General features: G+C 49.3%; 3 protein-coding genes across 4 annotated transcripts; all 3 read right to left on the bottom strand.

Annotated features, from left to right (window-relative positions):
- Window positions 1-1,051: 1,051 nt before the first annotated feature.
- On the bottom strand, window positions 1,052-10,299 carry pum1 (pumilio RNA-binding family member 1). Of its 2 annotated transcripts, none has more exons than XM_061267535.1 (23): window positions 10,130-10,299; window positions 8,466-8,637; window positions 8,166-8,288; window positions 7,878-7,946; window positions 7,334-7,436; window positions 7,060-7,250; window positions 6,752-6,924; window positions 6,425-6,683; window positions 6,183-6,279; window positions 5,995-6,093; window positions 5,785-5,930; window positions 5,575-5,713; window positions 5,348-5,482; window positions 4,917-5,234; window positions 4,546-4,788; window positions 4,193-4,463; window positions 3,967-4,096; window positions 3,761-3,895; window positions 3,344-3,481; window positions 3,110-3,235; window positions 2,912-3,033; window positions 2,545-2,737; window positions 1,052-2,368 (listed from the first exon to the last, which is right to left on the bottom strand). In XM_061267535.1, exons 1-23 carry the CDS (start codon window positions 10,282-10,284, stop codon window positions 2,237-2,239), a joined length of 3,669 nt encoding a protein of 1,222 aa, XP_061123519.1. In that variant the 5' UTR covers window positions 10,285-10,299; the 3' UTR covers window positions 1,052-2,236. The 2 variants fall into 2 exon arrangements, with proteins under 2 accessions (XP_061123519.1, XP_061123518.1); XM_061267534.1 differs by having other exon boundaries at window positions 6,183-6,282.
- Window positions 10,300-10,618: 319 nt separating this feature from the next.
- nkain1 (sodium/potassium transporting ATPase interacting 1) lies at window positions 10,619-15,241 on the bottom strand. Its single transcript, XM_061267610.1, has 8 exons — window positions 14,967-15,241; window positions 14,371-14,719; window positions 13,151-13,288; window positions 12,994-13,074; window positions 12,166-12,363; window positions 12,035-12,095; window positions 11,681-11,762; window positions 10,619-11,613 (listed from the first exon to the last, which is right to left on the bottom strand). Exons 2-8 carry the CDS (start codon window positions 14,422-14,424, stop codon window positions 11,604-11,606), a joined length of 624 nt encoding a protein of 207 aa, XP_061123594.1. The 5' UTR covers window positions 14,425-14,719; window positions 14,967-15,241; the 3' UTR covers window positions 10,619-11,603.
- A 715-nt stretch (window positions 15,242-15,956) lies between these two features.
- Window positions 15,957-18,528, bottom strand: snrnp40 (small nuclear ribonucleoprotein 40 (U5)). The gene is made up of 10 exons (XM_061267591.1): window positions 18,275-18,528; window positions 17,925-18,054; window positions 17,768-17,861; window positions 17,521-17,686; window positions 17,273-17,395; window positions 17,086-17,206; window positions 16,923-17,005; window positions 16,728-16,789; window positions 16,516-16,619; window positions 15,957-16,330 (listed from the first exon to the last, which is right to left on the bottom strand). Exons 1-10 carry the CDS (start codon window positions 18,386-18,388, stop codon window positions 16,281-16,283), a joined length of 1,047 nt encoding a protein of 348 aa, XP_061123575.1. The 5' UTR covers window positions 18,389-18,528; the 3' UTR covers window positions 15,957-16,280.
- Window positions 18,529-18,537: the final 9 nt, after the last annotated feature.

Below are 18,537 nucleotides of genomic sequence, written 5' to 3' on the forward strand. Positions count from 1 at the left end.
ATTTCCAAAGTTTTCCCTGTGTGTGTGCGAGCGAATCATACATGAGTAACAGCTGGACACACGGCAAAGTTGCTGTAGTGCAGTCATTCTTTGGCACACCACTAAAGGGCGCCCGCGCAGCACACTTGTTGTGTAGTGAACCTCGTCACAGCGGGCCAACGAGAAAAACAAGTCCAGTGGCATGTTCCCGTTTTCGTACTTTGCTCAGCAGACCTCATTTCCTTCCTGCACGCCTGCCTTGGCTTCCCGCCTCCTTCCTGGCCCCACGCTCATACACTTCCTGTACTATGAATGGCTGCAGTGTTTCCTGAGGAAGGTGCTGGCAGGTCCATTCGCATGCACAATGAACAACTTCAGTAAAGGCGTTCTCTCAAATATGAAGAAATCTCTCTTCTTTACATTTAGTCCCTCCACCAAAACAAACAAAAAAACAACACAAAGACTGCATAGAAGGATTTGATCTGGCCTAGAATATTTATTGCTCTTTATTTTTTTTTACCCTAAAAGTGCTTCCCCCCCAATATCCGGCTGTGCGTAACTATATAAATTGAAGTTTTGAATTACTTTGTCGCCCTCTTGCGGTGACTGTGAAGCACACGATTAAACTATTATGAATATAAGCATAAACGTTATTGAACGGTGAGCGCAAACCTTAAAACATTTGGTAAACAACACGCAATTATTGATGCTCAAGACGTTGGGATGTAAATGAGATTTACTTGATTTAATTTCGGTGAATAATTTAAAGGCGTTTTGCAATACACAAACAAATTTTTGAATTTGAATTTGCATTTGAGAATTGACACTGCCCCAATTCTGGTGTCCATTTATTTTTCTTGTAAATAAGAGGTAACGCGAACACATGGCATTGTGCTGTCTAAGAAACAGTTTTACCCCGTTTCACTTTAATTATGCTCTAATACTAATAAAGCTCCGGATCCTCTCAAGTACCTATGCTTGAAATCATCAAGAAAATATTAATTAAAAAAAAATAATTTAAATCAAATGCAGGCATTGAATCAAGTAACCAACAAAGACACAGACACACAGATTTGAATTTTCAACATTTTTGGGGGGTTTTCTTTTTCTGTTTGGTTTCAAAATAAAGATCACACAATTGTTTAGAGACAATCTACAACAGGAGTTACAAAAAATAGTTGCCCAGGCAAATAAGCATACACAGGTTTTTGTTAACTATACACATGTGGTTACAAGGTGTGCTCGTAGTAGTAAATATACACAAGGTGGCTTTTTTTTCTACTTTTTTTTTTTTTAAACTTCACCTCAAAAAATGGCTGCCTTTCATCTCTTTTCAACCCAAAAAAAAAAATGGACAAGTATGATACAGCACTTACAGCACTAGAGAAATAAGGGGGGGGTTATCTCATCTGTACAAGTCATGTTTTCTCCCACCAAAAGTGAAGCTTTTCTATTAAAAAGATAAAAAAAACTGTAAAAAAACCAATGGAGTCAGTAGGAGATTTTTCTTTTTAACTTAAGCAGATAAAACCAAGCGTGGTGCGATTTTTTTTTGTACAAGTACTACACTGTATAGATATAGAAAGGGGAAAACAAAGCAAAAAGCTAAACTTGATATTACAATTTACAATGTACAATAACTCATGTCACAAACCAAAAAGTGAGAATTTACACTGAAATGCACAGGTAAAGTTTTTTCCCCCTAAATTTTTTTTATCATCATACCAAAAAAGGGCGGTAAAGCACTTTTACATTACAAGGGTTTACAAATGTACAAGTATACAGTCAGAAGTATGCGTGGTCACTACTAGGATACATTATAGATACAGATTCAACATCAAAAACCTACAAAGTTTGTATATATATATTTATATATATATATTCATATGTACTGTATATGCAAAGATTCTACACCAAGTATACATGTTATATTTATAGAAGCAAGACCAGAAAACTCCCATGCTAAATGACGTGTAGGCTGGTTAGCTCGCGTGTTCGTGTGCACTCCTCTACAATTGGCCGACAAATTAAATAGACATTCCGAATAGTGGTAGGGAGCCAAAAGTTAAATAGGGGGTGGAGGGGAAAAAAAAATAAAATAAAAAATTATAATGGGAGAGGTGGAACAGAACCCTGAGGTCAGCAGGCCGGGACTATTGGAAGAGTTACCACGGAAACTGAGGGACTGTGGAAAGGTCTGGGGGTGGTAATTCTTGAAGGGGTTACGACCATATTTGAGGGGTGGTGATGCTCGGGGTTACATGATGCCATTGGGTGGCACGCACAGGGGTCCCAGATCCACGCCGTTCTTCATGTAGTACTTCTCCAGCTTGGCCAGGATGTGTTTGCCGTACGTGTACTTCCGCAGCGTGGAGATGTGCGGCCGGATCTAAAAAGCACATTTGGGGGAAGGAAGAAATGAATAAAAATCGGTCACTCAAAATTTCCTCTCAGATAAAACTCTTTTGGATTGAGACATTGTTTCATCTTTCAGAACTCAAAAACAAACATCGGATGTTCTCGTGGGCTTTTGCCTTGCGTATTTTTGACGTCCACTTCGCGCACCTTGTGCATGACGATCTTGCGCTGGGTGGGCTCGGCCACGTCGATCATCTTCTGCACTACGTAGTTGGCGTACTGGTCCTTCATCATGGTGTATAAGGCACTGTGGGGGCCCTCCGTCAGGCTGCACACTTCGTCAATCAGCACCGCTCGCTCTGCCCGCGACGCGTGCGTCACGCACTTCTCCACCACGTTGCTAATGGACAGGAAGAGAGGTTTTTTTTTTCCCTTTCCATTTGAATGACAGTGGCAGCTTGGCTTAGAAAATGAGAACACGGGCAAGGAGCATGACAAGCAGCACTCCCGCCTCCACCACTCACTAGAACCCACCCCCTCAAACCCACACACTGCTGCCGCCGCCGTGCACTACCTGGCAAACTTGTGCTGACTGAGTCCCAGCACGTTCCCTCTGATCTCCGCCACGATCTTGCTCTTATCTTCGGCTCGGCCGTGCTCCAACACATGCTGGATGACGTAGTTGCCGTATTGGTCCTGCACGAACAAAGGCAGCAAAGGGTTTGAACCTCGCATGCTGCTCCAATGTGGAGATGTGAAGGTGCGAGCGGACCTGCACAAGCTGCTCCGTGTGCTGGTGGAGCTCCTCCAGGATGGGCAGCGTCTGCTCGGGCAAGCAATGCTCCAGGATGCGCTGGATGACTCGGCAGCCGTACGGGTGAGTGGACAAGGCAAACACCTGGTGCGGAAATCAAAGGCTAGCTGCACTTATGCTTCTCATGTACAAAGTATTAGGAGGCTGCTGCGGTTTGCGTTGCCATGGCGACACCGCGCATGCGGCTACTACCTGTCCCTTGAAGGCGTCTATGATGAAGTGCAGCGCATGCGGCTGCACACACTCAATGCACTTCTGCACCACATGGTTGCCATTCTGGTCCTTCACGCACTTGAGCACGTGGCCGTCCAGTTCGCGCACCATCTCGCTCTGACAAAAGATGAGTCACCGTTTGCGAGGAATCAAAGTGCTTCCCAGCAGGCTTCTTTCTTTTTCTTTCTGGGACTTAATTGTGGCCAACAAATAGCAGCGCACTTTGAACACCCTTGGTTGCTATTTTAAAACCCAACTCTACAAAATCATTTTATTCAACATACTTTTCTTGACATAGAGGAAGACCTATGAATGTCTACGCATGTGACTTTTTTCTCCCCTTGCCGTTTTAGGATTATTTTTGACTCTGTCAGAACGAAAGCGCGCCATACTCACAATGACCTGCTGATCGGACGGGATGAACTCCAGCGCCTTCTGGATGACTCTGCAGCCGTACATCTGCAGGGCCAGCGACAAGACGTGGCCGCGGATGCGCTCAGCCAGCGCCAGCTTCTGGTCCAAGCTGCCAAACTGCACATGAAATGAAGTCTATGCCTCGTGCTATGCTACAAAAATACAGCCCAAAGTACGGTGAGGCATACCTCAAAGAACTTCTGGATAACATAATTGCCAAAAACGTCCACCATCAGCTGGTAGGCGGCCTGCAGGATTTCACTGAAGACAAGCTGGCGCTCAGCTGGACTGGCTCGTTCTAACTTTAACTGAATGAACCTGGGCGAGAAGGTGACAGCATGCTGCTAATATCCTCAAAGACTGTCAAACATTACAGCAGCAACAACCTACACGCTAATGTCGCTAAGTGCTAACCTGCTGCCGTGCTGGTCCTGACTGAACTCCATGATGTGTCCGGCGATGTCGCGGAGCTGCAGGTTGGGGTAGCGGTTGTTGCGGAAGTCCTCCAGCAGGCGGCTGCGTCCTGACGGCATTACATCCGACATGCCGTAGCGTAGCCGCGACGACGGGAACAGCTGACTGCTGGGGGAGAAGAGCGACGAGCCCGAGCTGGCGGCGCTGCGGTACTTGGCCTCGGCGCCCGGGGCGGCCGAGATGAACCGCCCGCTCCCGTTGGTCAGGCCGCCTGAGGCGTCATCAGACACAGGCGTAAATTTAACCGGACCTAAAAAGTCAGAGAACCCGCGTTGTGTTGTCGCCGACCCTACCCAAATTGAGGTTGGATGAGGAACTGTGGTTGGAGAGTGAGGGCGGTGGGGTAAGCGAGTGGGACGGGCCCTGGTTGGGTAGTGGCATGCCCACCGGGCCGGGCGAGGGGCTGAAGCCCAGCGTGCCGTTGTAGAAGCCGCTGTGGCCGATGGGCGTGAGGCTGGAGGGTGTGCGCTTGTACAGCTCGCTATTGCCTGTTAGTGAGTCCCGCCGCGAGCCGCTGCCACCGCTAGAGTTGGCCACTAGAGGGAGACAACCACAACAGCCTTGTTAAGTTAACCCTAGTCACATTATTTTACAGAATAGCAGAAGCCACCAAAAAAATAAATGGATAGTACAAGGTGACATGACATCACAAGGTTGTTGCTACCTGCAGTGCCGAAGCCTCCCAACGTGGCCCCCAACGTGGCGCCCAGGGACGAGGAGGCTTGCTGGCTGAAGCCAAGGGAAGCGGAACCTGGGCCGGGCTGGCCGGAGCCCTGTGAGAAGAGCGAGGAGCTCTGCGAAGACGAGCTGAGCGAGGACGAGCCGTAGAAGGAGCTGCCGCCCAGAGGGCCGCCGCCGGGTCCACCCTGCTGCTGCTGTTGGTGCTGTTGGTGCTGCTGGGACGTCATGGCACGGAAGGGGCCGTTGGCGCCGCCCCCCAGGCCGCCGTTGGCGCCGCCCGCCGAGGCTGCCGCAGCAGCAACTGACAAGGGCAAACGTACATATTTAATTGTGTGTGGCTCGCTTTGAATGTTACAATTACTTTAGTTTCACTTGAACTAATGTGATGGTTGAGCAGTCTTCACCATCCTTTACCTGCTTGCGCGGCAGAAGGCGATATGATGACAGAAGCGGGCGCCATAAGGCGAACGGGGCCGCTACGAGCTCCAGTGTTGACCACCAGGGCGCCTGTTTGGTCGTAGTAGGCTGCCGGGGCCAAGACCGGGTAACCTGGCAGGGGAAGAAAAAAAAAAAAAAGATGAGCAAAGTGAGGAAAACTGTAAAGAGCACTGTAAAGAAAACAATCGGTTAAAGAGACTCACCGGGCACTCCTGCAGCGAGCCCCTGCCCGAAGGCAAGGGCAGAGTTGACGGCCGCCGTGGCAACCAGCTGCTCATTCTGCTGGCCTTGCTGGCCCTGGCTGGGCGTTAAGGGACGCTGGTTGCCTCCGGCACGCATCACCTTGTGGGTGGAGAGAAAAATATTGGTCACGTCACGACTTCACGGCCTGAACAAACATTCGTATGGCCGACCTGCTGTTGGTTCTGCTGGCCCTGGTTTGCCGCCTGCTGATTGGCAGAGTTGTTGGCGGCGGCAGCCGCCTGTTGCTGGAACAGATTGGCGGGGTACACGCCCCACGGAGTGACGCCGTAGTATTGAGGAGGCATCACCGCTGGACCTACAAACACGCAATTTGTAAGTCTGCAAACTTCCCTACGTGTGTATCGAGCTGTGACACTTGCCGAGCGTTGCCGCCGCCGCGAGTCCCGCCGCGTAAGGGTCCGTACCGGGCGGGCCGGTGCTGATGATGTAAGGATTGGGAACAAAGGCGGGGGCCAGACCTGGAGACAACAGGTAGAACATCAGAAGCCATAACATCCAATTTCTTCCATTTGTGTGATCATTTGGGCTAAGTGTGACGTTTTCCTACCAATGTGCGGTTGCTGTGCCGCCGCCGCCAAGGCGTACTGCTGCTGTTGGGCGGCAGTCAGCTGCTGCACGGCCAGAGCGTTGTTTCTCTGGAAGAGCTGCTGCACAAAAGAAATACGTGAGCTGGGCCTTGAGATCGATTGCACAAAATCATCAAAAAGCAATCCATCCGTAACTGCTCAGCCCTCTCTGCTCATCGAGGAATGTGGGGGGACTTGGAAGGAAGAGGATGAATGCACATACCTGCTGCTGGTTGGTGTAATCAAAGAGTCCCACGGTGGGCGCAGAGTCCATGGGCATCTGCGAGTTGTAGTCAAACTGCAGCGGCTCCATCACCGACTCCATCTGGTCCATGGCAACGCCGCCCTGGTCCACGCCCGAGAAGTCCTCGGGCGGTTTTGGGCCACCGCCAAGAGGCGTCAGCCCGTCCATGCCGACGCCCCCCGGACCGCCCAGCAAGTCCCCCTCTGGGCCTGGCGGCTGCATGTTGCCCGGCGGGCGGCTGTGGGAAGAACACGGTTGAGGCCCCAAACATCGCTTGGGCGGAGAAGCTTCTGATGAGAGACGTACCCAAAGTCTTTGACGTCGACGTCCAGGCCGTTCTGCACGGCCAAACCATTTGGGTTGATGACGTCGTTGATGACGTCGGCCTCCACCTCTGCCAGGTCTTTCAACTTTTCCGCCTCAAACGGCACCTTTGGCTTCTCCCGCTTGTCCTCCACCACCTCGCCGTCTCTCTGGCCCTGTGCCATAACACATGACAAAAGCTCCATACACTTGTGTAAAAAGAATCTCAAACCTGAAAATGAATTCTTTGACAAGCAGGAAATCAGTCTACTGAGTGTACTAAAGTAGAGCTCCAAATAGCAGCGACTCACATAAGGTCCTTTTCGCAGGCAGGAGTCCAACTTGTCGGCGGGGGACGAGGACAGCACATACTCCACCATGCTGACCCCCAGCCCGCCGCTCTCGGATCGCGGCGACATGACCGAGCCCACGCCCACTTCGCCGCCGTGGAAGCCTTGACCGGGTCGGCGTGACACCATGATGGGCTGTGACACCGAGTGGTCTGCGGGAAACAAGAGCAAGGCTTGAGTGAGGGAAGTGCCGTTGCTTCCACATTCAATGTGACAAAAAGATCCAAACATCTACCTGAGGCACCCCAGGCGCTGTCCCTCCACTGGTCCAGGAAGATGCCCTTCGGACCATCCTTACCGGAGTCGTCCGTCTCCCAGAATTTCTTGCCGGTGAGCAGCTGCAGGAAAACAAAGCCAGTGAAAAAAACGGTTCAATATAAACTTGGACAGAAAAGAAAAATCGTTTGTGGGACAGATTTACACTGCATGCTTGCGAACAATTAAATCTCCAGGGACGTGCGGGTGACAAAATATCATTAATATAATAACAAATAATAAAAATAGCCCGGCTGCGTGTAGACAAAGACTCATGTTTTTGTCAAGTAAAAATTAAGGCAAGCCTGGTGCCTTCCTCGTCTTTCCTTGAATCTTGTTTTTCTGGAAAAACAAAGGCAGAGCACGCACATCCCTTTGAAATTTTCCGCCAACTTCCACCAGCCCTCGATTTCCTGTTCATCAAGTCTGCGGTTAGCGTTCTGGTTCGTCCAGGGCCAGCAGCCAGAAACAGCCTATGCCATTCGACGCCAGACTTAAAAAGTAAACCATTTTGCTTGTCTCACCTCTCCCATGGTGCGTCCCTCCAAAGCCAGAGCCTGGAAGTCGTGGTTCAACTCGTCCATGGAGCGCACCTGAAGACAAAAATCAGCATCAGCAAAATACGTTGTGTGCTTTAAGAGTTGCTTTTTTTGCCTTTCTGTAAACCCAAACGGTTTATTTAAGGGACTTTTTTTTCACACTTTGAATCAAAATTAAAATTAATCACGTTATAGAGCCAAATTAGTCGCCAAAATCCATTACTCTCCCGGCACGGACTCGAATTGCGTCGATTGTCAAGGCACTGTTTGCACCTGACTGTCATGGATGTTGTCTCCAGTGGGCCAGCGATGTTTTCCGGGCTGCTCGCCGTGCTGCCGCTGGAAGAAGTAGTCCACCATGGCGTCGTCCTGGGAGCGTCCGGCGCCGGCCCCACCCTGAGCGGACAAAATGGCGAGGTAACCAAGGTGTTTTTCGGTCGTTTATGAGAATCCCTTTGTTTAGTTTTGGGGCGAGTTTGACAATGAAACAGCTTGCACACTTAGAGAATTGTCAGGAAGGAATATCAACACACGGGAAATTTTTTCACCGGGAGTGTGACTTTTCGGCCTTACCTGCTGGCTGGGCGGTGCAGCCTGAGGCGTCTGCCCGGTGGGAGGGGCGTGTCCTCCGCTGCTCAGCACCACGGGCATGCTGCTGGGAGACGTAGTTCTATGGTGGGGGCTGAAGGAATCCTGCCAGAGTACCGCTTTCGTCTTCAGCACACACTGCTCATTCCACCACAGCCTGGAAGCAACAAAAGAAGCGTAAAGCCTTGATGACATCACCACGTGAAAGATATTTCTCAATTATGTCAGCATTTCATCAGGACTTTGAAGACGGCAATAATTCGGACAAACAGTACAATTCTCTTGCAATACAAATGCGTCCATAAACCATCCGTGCACAGGTTAAGCATGAAAACAAACTAACAGTCTTACTTTGAGTTTAATAATCAACTTAGACATTTGCCAACACTATAACATGCTGAGCTAATATATTTTGCTAGCCTCTTCACACTGCACTTCATTCTGAAAGTATTTGATTGCAGGCATCGGTTAATAGACACTCACCTGCACAATCTGATTAGAGCCAAAACAAAATGTCTGCCTTGACAATGACAACAATGCTCACTTTCTGATGCAGTCTGACAGATGGATGCTGAGCATGCTAACCCCCACCCCCAAAATAATAGATCACGCACAGGCCCTTCCGTCTTGTACAACCCCCTCTTTACCTTATCCCCTTTAATCTCTTACAAAAAAGACCCCACCAGGTTCATGTTGGGCCCTGAAGTGCAGTGAGCCATATTGTTGCATTACATTAGCATGTTAGCTATCTCCAGACATACACGCCTCTATTAGACAAAAGACACTAAAGTGATTGTAAAGGAAAATGGGACAAACACGATAAAATGATGAAAAACCACCACCCAAAAGACGCTTTGAAGCAAGTGTCAGGTGTTTTTGAAGCTACGGCGACAAAGAGGCGGGTAGACAAACACCCGGAAATCCACAACAACTCGGGTCATTCACCGACATGACACGCTTGCGGCACCCGGAAACCAACACCGGGTGGGATGGTGTAGGTCTACAGGGCAATGTATCCATGTCATGTACCAACCACCGGCTCCATTTACGGGGTGTGACAATACACGTTAGCTTCTGCGGGCACTCACGTTTGTCTTCCCCCTTCCACGGCGGACATGACACAACAAAAGCAGGCAGAACGCGCACCGGCACTGACGATCAATAACCGAAGCTTTCACTCGCTCCTATTCGGCCAGAAGCGGGTTTGGCGAGAGAAAGGACTCGCTTGCTCTGTCGGTGTCTAGCAACAATAACACGGCCTGCCCCCTCAGTCCGACTCCACACTGCTTGCAGCCCCCGGTGAACCGGTGACCAAACATGGGCGCCAAAGTGTGTTTTGTAACGAGCGGCGGCCGCGGTGGTGGTGATCGGCGGGACGGCAAACCAGGCTCTCTTGCCGGTGTGCCGAACCCCCCGCTGTCGGACAGGTACTCGTGACGCGGGTGCTAACAAAGGGCCGCGAGCTGTCTGTAGCGGAAGACCGACACAACAGGAGGAAAGGGGGGGGGGGAGGCAGTAAGCTCGGGAGGCGAGTCTGTTACATCTCACAAAAGACACCCCTTTAGCCCCATCATGTTGACAAGATCCGCACCGGTGCGTTGCTAAGCGGCGTGTCGAGGTATCGCGCGCTGTCAGCGGGCGGTACTCACCGGCGGAGAGGGTGGATGGTGACGGATTTGGGCCCCAGCTTCTCTCTGACGCCCCAGGATTTCACTCCGACAACATGGCGGCTCGGCGGAGGAGTAGGCGCGAGCGCTGCATGATGGGAAGGGACGGGAGGGCCGGGAGAGAGCGTGCGGTTCATTGCGCCAACCGGGGAGGGGAGGGCCGCACCGGGCCCGCTTTCTTTGTTCGGTTCTGTGCTGCATTTATGGACCTCATTTACGCCGTTTGTCAATGGAGGAATACTGTACCGAAGGGGGCGGTGGCATGTCCGACATGTTTTGTTATCATAACATACTCGGTAAAAAAAAAAAAAAAAAGTCATTTAAATCAAAACAAAAACATTGCGGGTGGCTTCGGGGAAACACTGCCGCAAAGCGTGTGGGGGTGACGTAATGCAGACTGTCGCCATGGTAACAGTGTTTCCATCGACTTGGTATTTTTAGTATAAAAACAACCTGATGAGAATTTACAAATGTTATTTAGTTAAATTGCCATTTATTACAATAATTTCTGTCAATGCTAACAAGACAATAACTTAAAACAATTCATCTCAAAAGCCTTCATTGAAATGTCAAAATCAATCCAATGCGGACACAATTCTAATTTTTCATGTAGAAAGTGTCGTTTTTATTATTTCAAACGGTACAGTGGACCTTTACTTCAAGGTGTTCGCCTCATACCTGCCTCACTTCTTTGCTCCTCCCGTCTCCTGTTTGACAGACAAAAAACGTCTGTGCCCGTTGAGATTTTTGAGAGTGAGACCAACAAGAGACACAGGTATGACGAAAAAAAGATACCCCCCCCCCCCCATCCCCTGGACACCCCACTCTTTTTTTATCATCCAAATCAATTATTGGCTTGTTATTTACATGCAGAGTACCCCTCCCCCCGACATACAAATACCCGATCCCAAAGCCATCTGCACCCTACCAACCCCACTAAGGTCAAATTCACCCTGGGCATCGGAGATGGATGCACATCGGTAAATTGTGAAACAGGGACGTTTGCCGACTGTTCGCTGACAGCTTTGGGATCTTAAGACTGCTCTAGTTTGACATCAACACATTCTAAAATGACAATGAGCCGTGCCTTATTTATTTAGTTTTTTAAATTACGTGACCCTCCCTCCCACAATAACGATGGTGCGAGGTGCAATCTGAAAGCACCGTTTAATCCCGTGACACACACACACACACACTGAAGTACACTACACACATTTGTGTTGCTAGCTGGTAAAGATGTGTGTCGCCGGTGACTGTCTCCTTATTCCGGTTCATCCATCTGCCTGTCCATCCAGCATGCTGGTTCATCCCTGAGCTTGGTACATTCCATTCAGGGATGGTAATCTTACTCAGGCGCACACACTCTCACACGTTTTCTCCAAGGCGGGGGGGTAAGCAAGTCCTCTAACTACCTCGTACCATCTGTAGTGAAGCTGTTCTGTTTTGCAAGTGTCAGTTAGCCAGCCCTGGGGAACGTAGAGGACAGTTAGGGCCGCACAGAAGAAGGCGAGGACGATGGCCAGTCCCACTTACGTGTAGAGAGGCTGGAGCTGGAGATGCGAGGACTTCTGCGGAGGCTGATAGCCGTACGAGTCGAAACCTCCGATGAAGTCGACTTGCCGAGCGAGAGAGAGAGAAAGGATTCATTTTAGTTTGACAACCATGAAATGGCCAAGAGACTGCTCCCCACAAGGACAACAAAACGCCCGACCATATGTCTCTTGTTCCATGTCACAGGCATTAGACGCGCAGATGGTTCACACTTAAGAGCGAAGGCCGGAATACTCTAATCACACGCTCGGATCACGAGGGAATCCCGGAAATCGGCCACATTAGAACCCGGACGACACTCAAGGTTTTCCCAGACAAGAAAGTAAAAAGACTCACAACTGTCCTCGTCATCCTGGAAGACTTTGCTCACGTAGCACGCGTACACAAAACCAAAAAGCTGTTGAAACGCAAGAGTCAGAGATTACGGACTGCGTGTGGCATGTTTACAGTCAGGCGTGTGCACTTACGGCCAGCAGGACCTGGACGGCCGAGCTCAGCACTTCGATGTACTGATAGTCCAGCAGGCAACCGGAGACGGTGATAACGTGGTGGTCGTCAGGGGCCAAGGGCGAGTCCGGCACCGGCGTCACCAGGCAACCGGGACCGTGCTCCATCCACCACGAGCGGTGCAGGGACGTGTTGAACGTCATAAGGAAGTCCCTGTCCTACACATATTCATAGAAATAAATTCAAAATAGCTGTTTCTGTGGCGCCTTTTCCTGAACTGACTTTTTTAGAATTCAGATTGGCTTGAATGGCTTTAGGGGTTGATGTTAACAGCGCCCCCTATTGCCTCAACTGTGTTTTCCACTCATGTTTTTTTTCTCAATATTTTTGGTTCCCTCAACAAAATTCCAGTAAGAAAAAAAAAAAATCTCACAACTCTTAACATAGCAGGCTGCCCTCTGGGTGAATCCTCTTGTAGATCATTGTCATGTCCGTATAAATATTATACAGAGAACTTTGATGAGGCCGCCTCAGATGTTTCTGATGTAATGGCGTGCAAGACTGTAATTGTTACATTCGTGTCTAATGGGGAAGGACTTTATCTTAACTTGCGGTTGTCTCTAAAATAGCCGATGGGGGGGAAAAAAACCGTAAAAAGCGTGAGGGATGTGCCCTGAGCGACGTTGCGGCTGCTGGAATATGGTCCACTACTTTCAAAACCACCAGGGAAGAGAGGAAAAGAAAGGGGGGGGGGGGGGGGGCTTGGCGTTCTTATTTTTCCCCTCGTCTTCGCTACTCTGCTTTTATTATTCAACACAAGAGCGATGCAATTGAAAAGGAGAACTGACCTGAGACAGGTTGCCCACCTCCAGGTAGAAGCAGATGATGAAGGAGTTCCAGCCCACCCACAGCACCAGCCACACTGCATACTACAAACACACAACAAGACCGCCCGCCTCAGAGTATAGTATTCGGAGGAGCCCAAATTGTCGGGCAGGTACTCACAAAGATGAGGTATCTGAAGCGGAACTGCGCCGTGCCGAACATGCCCAGGATGACGGCCATGATGTGCAAGAAGTTGGCCAGGATGGGCGCCCATTGGTAGCCCAGGAAGTCAAAGACCTGCCTCTGCAGGGCGGCCACCTAGGAATGGCCACGAGAGCCAGAAGGCCAGTTAGCGACGTGCAATGCTGCGGTTGTTGCTACGGTAACTGCCCCCCCCCCCCCACACACACTAATAAGGATGTACGGGCCACAATCCCAACAATGGCCTCCGCCGCACGCACACACACACACAAGGCCAGCGTCGCGGCGGTCTCATGTTACACGCTTACTACAAATTGGACAAAACAAAACAAAAATCTATTTTTAGATGCAAGGAGCGGCTAAGTTTAACTCCAGAATGGACACCAGATGGCAAATGGGGGCCCTCCGGAGCATGTTTGAGGGCTAAGAATTCACTCAACACACACATGCAGCTGCAGCTCAAAGCATTGACTGTACTAGACTAAAAAAAAAGAAAAAAGTCTGATCAGCCGGCATGTAGCACGTCGCTTTAATTATACCCCCGAGCAGCAAACCTCAGCGAACATGGACGTGAGGCGTTTAAGGAAACTCTGCCCGTATCCACATAGAACTACGATGTACTGATAGGAGCTGAAATGGAATTTATGAGCCGTTCCTATAAAAAAAAACTCCAAGAAGCAAAAAAAGGAGTGTTTGTATCGCAGCCTTCGGAAAAGTGTCCATTTGCCGCATAATCAGTCCATCTTGGGAGATAACACAATATCTTGTATGTAATCTCTTTGATTTATTAGTCTTACTATACTTGTAACAACACCGCCTTGCGTAAATCATTTTGATATCGGTTTTACCGGGAGCAACAACAGTTCTGGGCCCCCAACACATAAATACTCAAGATATCCAACCATACGCTGGGCTTCAACCTGATTAACGTTGCAGTTTGCCCAAAGCAAATTTTTATCCTCCAGTTGAAATCTGGATGTGCTTTGACTTGACATATTACAGGCTGCTTCTGTTCAAGTCAACATTGAAGGTCAAATGTCATTCAAACTGGATCCAATCATTTGACAGTTTACATTCATTTGACATTCCATTCAAACTGGATCAGCTCTGGTTTAAAACTGGCTTTTGACTTCAAAATGGAAGGATTGGTGTTTGATATGACTCAATGTGTGTTCAATAAAGCAGAAGGCTGCACTCACCAGCTGCAGGGAGCATATGACCAGCAGCGTGCATCTCCCGTCGCACTTCCCCATCTTGGAGGGCTCGGCACGCGGCGTGGGGCCGCGCAGGCTCCGGGGGAAGGACGGTTCCCCGCTTAGATCCAGACTTGCCTGGCCGAGTCAGCTCACACCATTCCGGGCGCCCCCCTGCCGCCTCCTTCGTCTTCCTCCGAGCCTGGACCGCCGCTTGCCCTCACAACCGGTGACCCATTTTATGCTAAATTTTTCAAATTATTTTCGTCTTCTTCCAGCGGTTGGAGGAGCCGGGCCCGCTGCGGTTAGACCACCAGTGATAAGCAAATCACCTCGGCCACACCTTCCAGAGGGTCTGGAGGAAGGAGGGAGGTGGAGGGGGGGGGGCATACACACACACACATACAAAGGCACAAAGAGAGGTGGAAAAGTGTTATGATGGGCCCCAGGCTGCAGACAGAAATGAGCATCATATGATAGCGGGATCACACGGGGACGGCGGGCACAGGAGGGAAGCCAGCCAGCCAGCAAGCAGCGTTGCTTCGGTGGCTCCGGCCTGCCCGCCCGGCGACCGACGCACAAAGCAGCCCGTTGTGACTCACCACGTTCGAATGAACAACAATCGCGGCCCCCCTCGGAGGCTCCTGCGCGCACCGCCTTCTCGTTCCGTCGTCTCCCTCCGACAAAACCGGACAGATCCCGTTTGGGGATTCCGGTGAGGGAGAAAAATATCAGGTTGCCTCGCTTCGTCTCTCCGCGCCGTCTTTTGTCAACAATCGGTGCCGGGGCGTGCAAAGGAGGAGCCGGAGGAGCGAGGGGAAAGAGGCGGGAGGGAGCGCGAGGAGGAGGCGGTGGTGGTGGTAGAAGTGAAGCGGGGGGGGTTGGGGGCTGGCCGTGGAGTCGACCCCCCTCGAGGAGGAGCTGCGTGCATACTACAGGGGAGGAGTAAAAAAAAAAAAAGAGGCAACAAAAGAGGAGAGGGGGCGGGGGGGAAGACGCACGCCGGGCAACGGGGATGGATGGAGCGAGGCGCGGCGAGAGCGCACCTTCGGATACTCGCATCACTTCCACTGTCATCAACTTATTACGCAATTAGGAAATGTCTTATACGTAAATAAACACTGCTGTATAAAAATCCCAATATGTGAAGTAAAACTGTTTGAAAATCTGAGATTAATTTGGGCGTTGACATCAGGTTTACATATTGTTTATACCATTTTCCGTTCAAACTGGATCCAATATGAATTAGACATTCGTTTTAAAAAGTGCATACAAATTGCATAAACATCATAGCAAACCTGGATTACATATATTCATGCAGAAAGCTGAGACCGTCAACATAAAGCAAAGTTGATTCCAAATCCGGTCAGATCTGGGATAAAATTAGTAAACTACCTTAAAGACCACAAAAAGCACATTTACCTCAAAACTGAATACGCAGCAGTGAATAAAATTGATAAACTTATCCATCGCTGGTCGGGCAAATAATGCTTTATAATAAATATGCTTAATAATCATAATATCAATTCGTGCAGCCTCCAAGCAACGAATTTATTGGTTTTAGCAACACATCACACACAAGCTCAGACCTGTTTTCTTTCCAGAACATGTGGATTTTATTAAAAAGACCCAATACATTGGGATTAAAAAAAAAACATTGATGTTCTCAGGCACTCACTCAACTGCACACACACTAAGGCTGCACAATATATCGGAAAAGTATCAATATCACGATATCGTCTGATGCAAAATGTTTATCGCAAAGACATTTTCTTATAGAATACATTTTATTCTTTGTTCTTATTTTTATCAGTCAGCTGCAAATTTAAATGTACATTACCATCCAATAATGGATCTTGGGTAATTACACATTCATTTTCCAATATTGTGCAACCCTAACTCACGCGCAACTTTTGCTACTGAATCTCTCCCATGTAGAGTCGTTTGTCGCTGCCACCAGAGAGCACTGTGAAGACAAAGCAAGCAAGCAAAACGTTAGCAAGAAACAAAACAACAAATAGCTCATGAATATCTTGTAATTGCAATTTTCTTCAACAATTCTCACACTTAATTACGCAAACAAAAAAGAAGTTTGTGACCGCTAACAACAGCAAGTAAAAACCATCAGTCGGTGTCAACGGCGAGACGTACCGACGGGTTCTTCCGGATGAAAGACGACTTCGTTGACGGAGCCAGCATGTCCCGGTAGCTTGTAGAGGATGCGGCGTGACGTGGTGTCCCAAATGTAAACAAATCTAACACAGAAACATCAGGCTTGTTATTTTTCCAGGATTCGGGTACACCTTCTTGAGGACATTTTTGATCTCTTGGCAGCCTCCTGTGTTTGAGTGTGTGTGTGTCACCTGTCAGCTGATCCTGCGGCGATTTTGCTGCCGTCAGTGGACCACGAACACCTCAAGAGATTCTTAAAGAAAACAAAAGTGGCCATTGGATTTTGTCACAAAAACAAACAAACACTCTGCTCTGATAGTTTCCAAGATTAGCCGATGTCTACAACTACGAGTCGCTCACAAACTTTTCATGAAAAAATTTGTTACCTTTTCAAAGTTGTGTACGTTGCCCTGGAAAATCTTCACGCATCTTTCCTTGGGTGCAAAAGGTCGAACATCCCAAATACGCACTGCGCACACAAATTAAGGAGGGTGAATGCACACACTTGAAAAGCGGAGAAAGTTTTGGTTTCTTTTGTCAAATGTTTACCGGTGTTGTCCATGGAGTTGGAGAGCAGGTAAGACCCCTCCGAGCTTAGACTGAGTCCGGTCACCGAGTCGCCGTGTCCGTGCATGTTGTACATAAGCTTGTTCTGCCTCAAGTCCCACACCTGCAACAAAAAAGTACGGGAAGATTCTGTGGCGTACCACAGTCATGTGGCTTCAAAATTTGCTACCTTGATGTCATTGTCGATCCCTCCGGACAGAATCTGGTCGCTGGTGTCGTTGAAGGTGACGGCGAGAACCTGGTAGGTGTTCTGGAAGGTGTGGATGGCACCTTTCTTGCGCACGTCCCACAGCTACAACACATCCACAATGCAGTGCTACTTCTAATTTTGGAGATACGAGGATTTTTTTTCCCCCACTTTTGTTTTTAGGGTAGTAACCCTAAACCCATGTGACGTCACATTCTATGCCGCCTGACCTTGACGGTCCCGTCGTCGCTGCCGGTGCACACGAGTTGGGGTCCCCTGCGGGCGGGGTAGCAGGTGTTAACGAAGGAGGTGTGGCCCTTCAGCCGCTTGATCCGCTCGCCCGTTTCGCTGTCCCACACGCCCACCGTCTTGTCCGTGCTTGCAGAAAACAGCAGGCTGAACGGCAACAAAATAAAAACGACTTTAATTTCATCTGGTGTTTCAGCAACAAGTTCCAAAGTAGGCTAGTTTAGTGACCTTCCGTCTGTGTTGTAGTGGAGCTCCATTACTGCTCCGCTGTGACCCTTCAGCGTTGCAAAGTTGTCGCAGTCTCCGTAGACATTCCACATCACTACAAACACAAAAATAAAGTTTATATCTTCCTTGCACAGTTTGTTTGTATGTGGCCACTTACATATGAGCCTGTCAAAGCCGGACGAGGCCAGGGTGGCACCGTTGGGGTGAAACTTGCAGCAGTACACCTCGCCCTCATGGCCTGACATCAGCATGATGGGGGCCTGCAGGCTGGAGGTCCTCGGGGGCCCCTGAAAAAGACAATTCACGTTATTACATTTACTGGCAAGGAAGTACTATTTTTCACCGCTAGGCTGCACTGGTGGGCTAGCTTAGCATAAGCAAAAAGCAACCGGTGACACCGATTTACAAAGTATTTTGCAGTCCATTTACAGTTATTGTGTTATAATTAACATGAACATGATGATCTTCGTGTTAGATCATATCCGATTCGGAAAAACGTAACAATACCCCGGCCACGAGCTGCTGAGACTGGGCCGCCGCCACTAGCTCCGTCCGGGGTCTCTTCATGGCAGCAGAGGGTACCACCGCCATGTCAGCCGTTCTTTTTTTCGGCTCAATCATTCCTGTTTATTTGATAATACCGTCTAAAGAAAATGAAATTCCGTTGTTTGGTCGCTTAAAAACACGAATGAATGGGGCGTCTTTTCACGGTGCTACATAGAGCGGTAACCTATTAGGGAAGAGGGAAGTACTGCTGCAAGTTTACGCAA

The sequence above is a fragment of the Syngnathus typhle genome, linkage group LG20, assembly GCF_033458585.1.
Source record: "Syngnathus typhle isolate RoL2023-S1 ecotype Sweden linkage group LG20, RoL_Styp_1.0, whole genome shotgun sequence".
NCBI classification, from domain to species: Eukaryota; Metazoa; Chordata; class Actinopteri; order Syngnathiformes; family Syngnathidae; genus Syngnathus; species Syngnathus typhle.

What these genes read in the sequence shown, in the direction of transcription:
- nkain1 (XM_061267610.1), bottom strand. Translation starts at nt 14,424, where the DNA reads ATGGGGAAGTGCGACGGGAGATGCACGCTGCTGGTCATATGCTCCCTG. An exon ending in AGGTGGGCAACCTGTCTCAG is followed by an intron (nt 12,364 to 12,993) that starts GTCAGTTCTCCT and finishes GAATATGTGTAG; the next exon opens with GACAGGGACTTCCTTATGAC. An exon ending in CCGTCCAGGTCCTGCTGGCC is followed by an intron (nt 12,096 to 12,165) that starts GTAAGTGCACAC and finishes GCGTTTCAACAG; the next exon opens with CTTTTTGGTTTTGTGTACGC.
- snrnp40 (XM_061267591.1), bottom strand. Translation starts at nt 18,388, where the DNA reads ATGATTGAGCCGAAAAAAAGAACGGCTGACATGGCGGTGGTACCCTCT. An exon ending in GGATCGACAATGACATCAAG is followed by an intron (nt 17,207 to 17,272) that starts GTAGCAAATTTT and finishes TTTTTGTTGCAG; the next exon opens with GTGTGGGACTTGAGGCAGAA. An exon ending in GCCGCAGGATCAGCTGACAG is followed by an intron (nt 16,620 to 16,727) that starts GTGACACACACA and finishes TTTCTGTGTTAG; the next exon opens with ATTTGTTTACATTTGGGACA.
- pum1 (XM_061267534.1), bottom strand. Translation starts at nt 10,284, where the DNA reads ATGAACCGCACGCTCTCTCCCGGCCCTCCCGTCCCTTCCCATCATGCA. An exon ending in CGTCCGATCAGCAGGTCATT is followed by an intron (nt 3,482 to 3,760) that starts GTGAGTATGGCG and finishes ATCTTTTGTCAG; the next exon opens with AGCGAGATGGTGCGCGAACT. An exon ending in AGTCAGCACAAGTTTGCCAG is followed by an intron (nt 2,738 to 2,911) that starts GTAGTGCACGGC and finishes CCTGTCCATTAG; the next exon opens with CAACGTGGTGGAGAAGTGCG.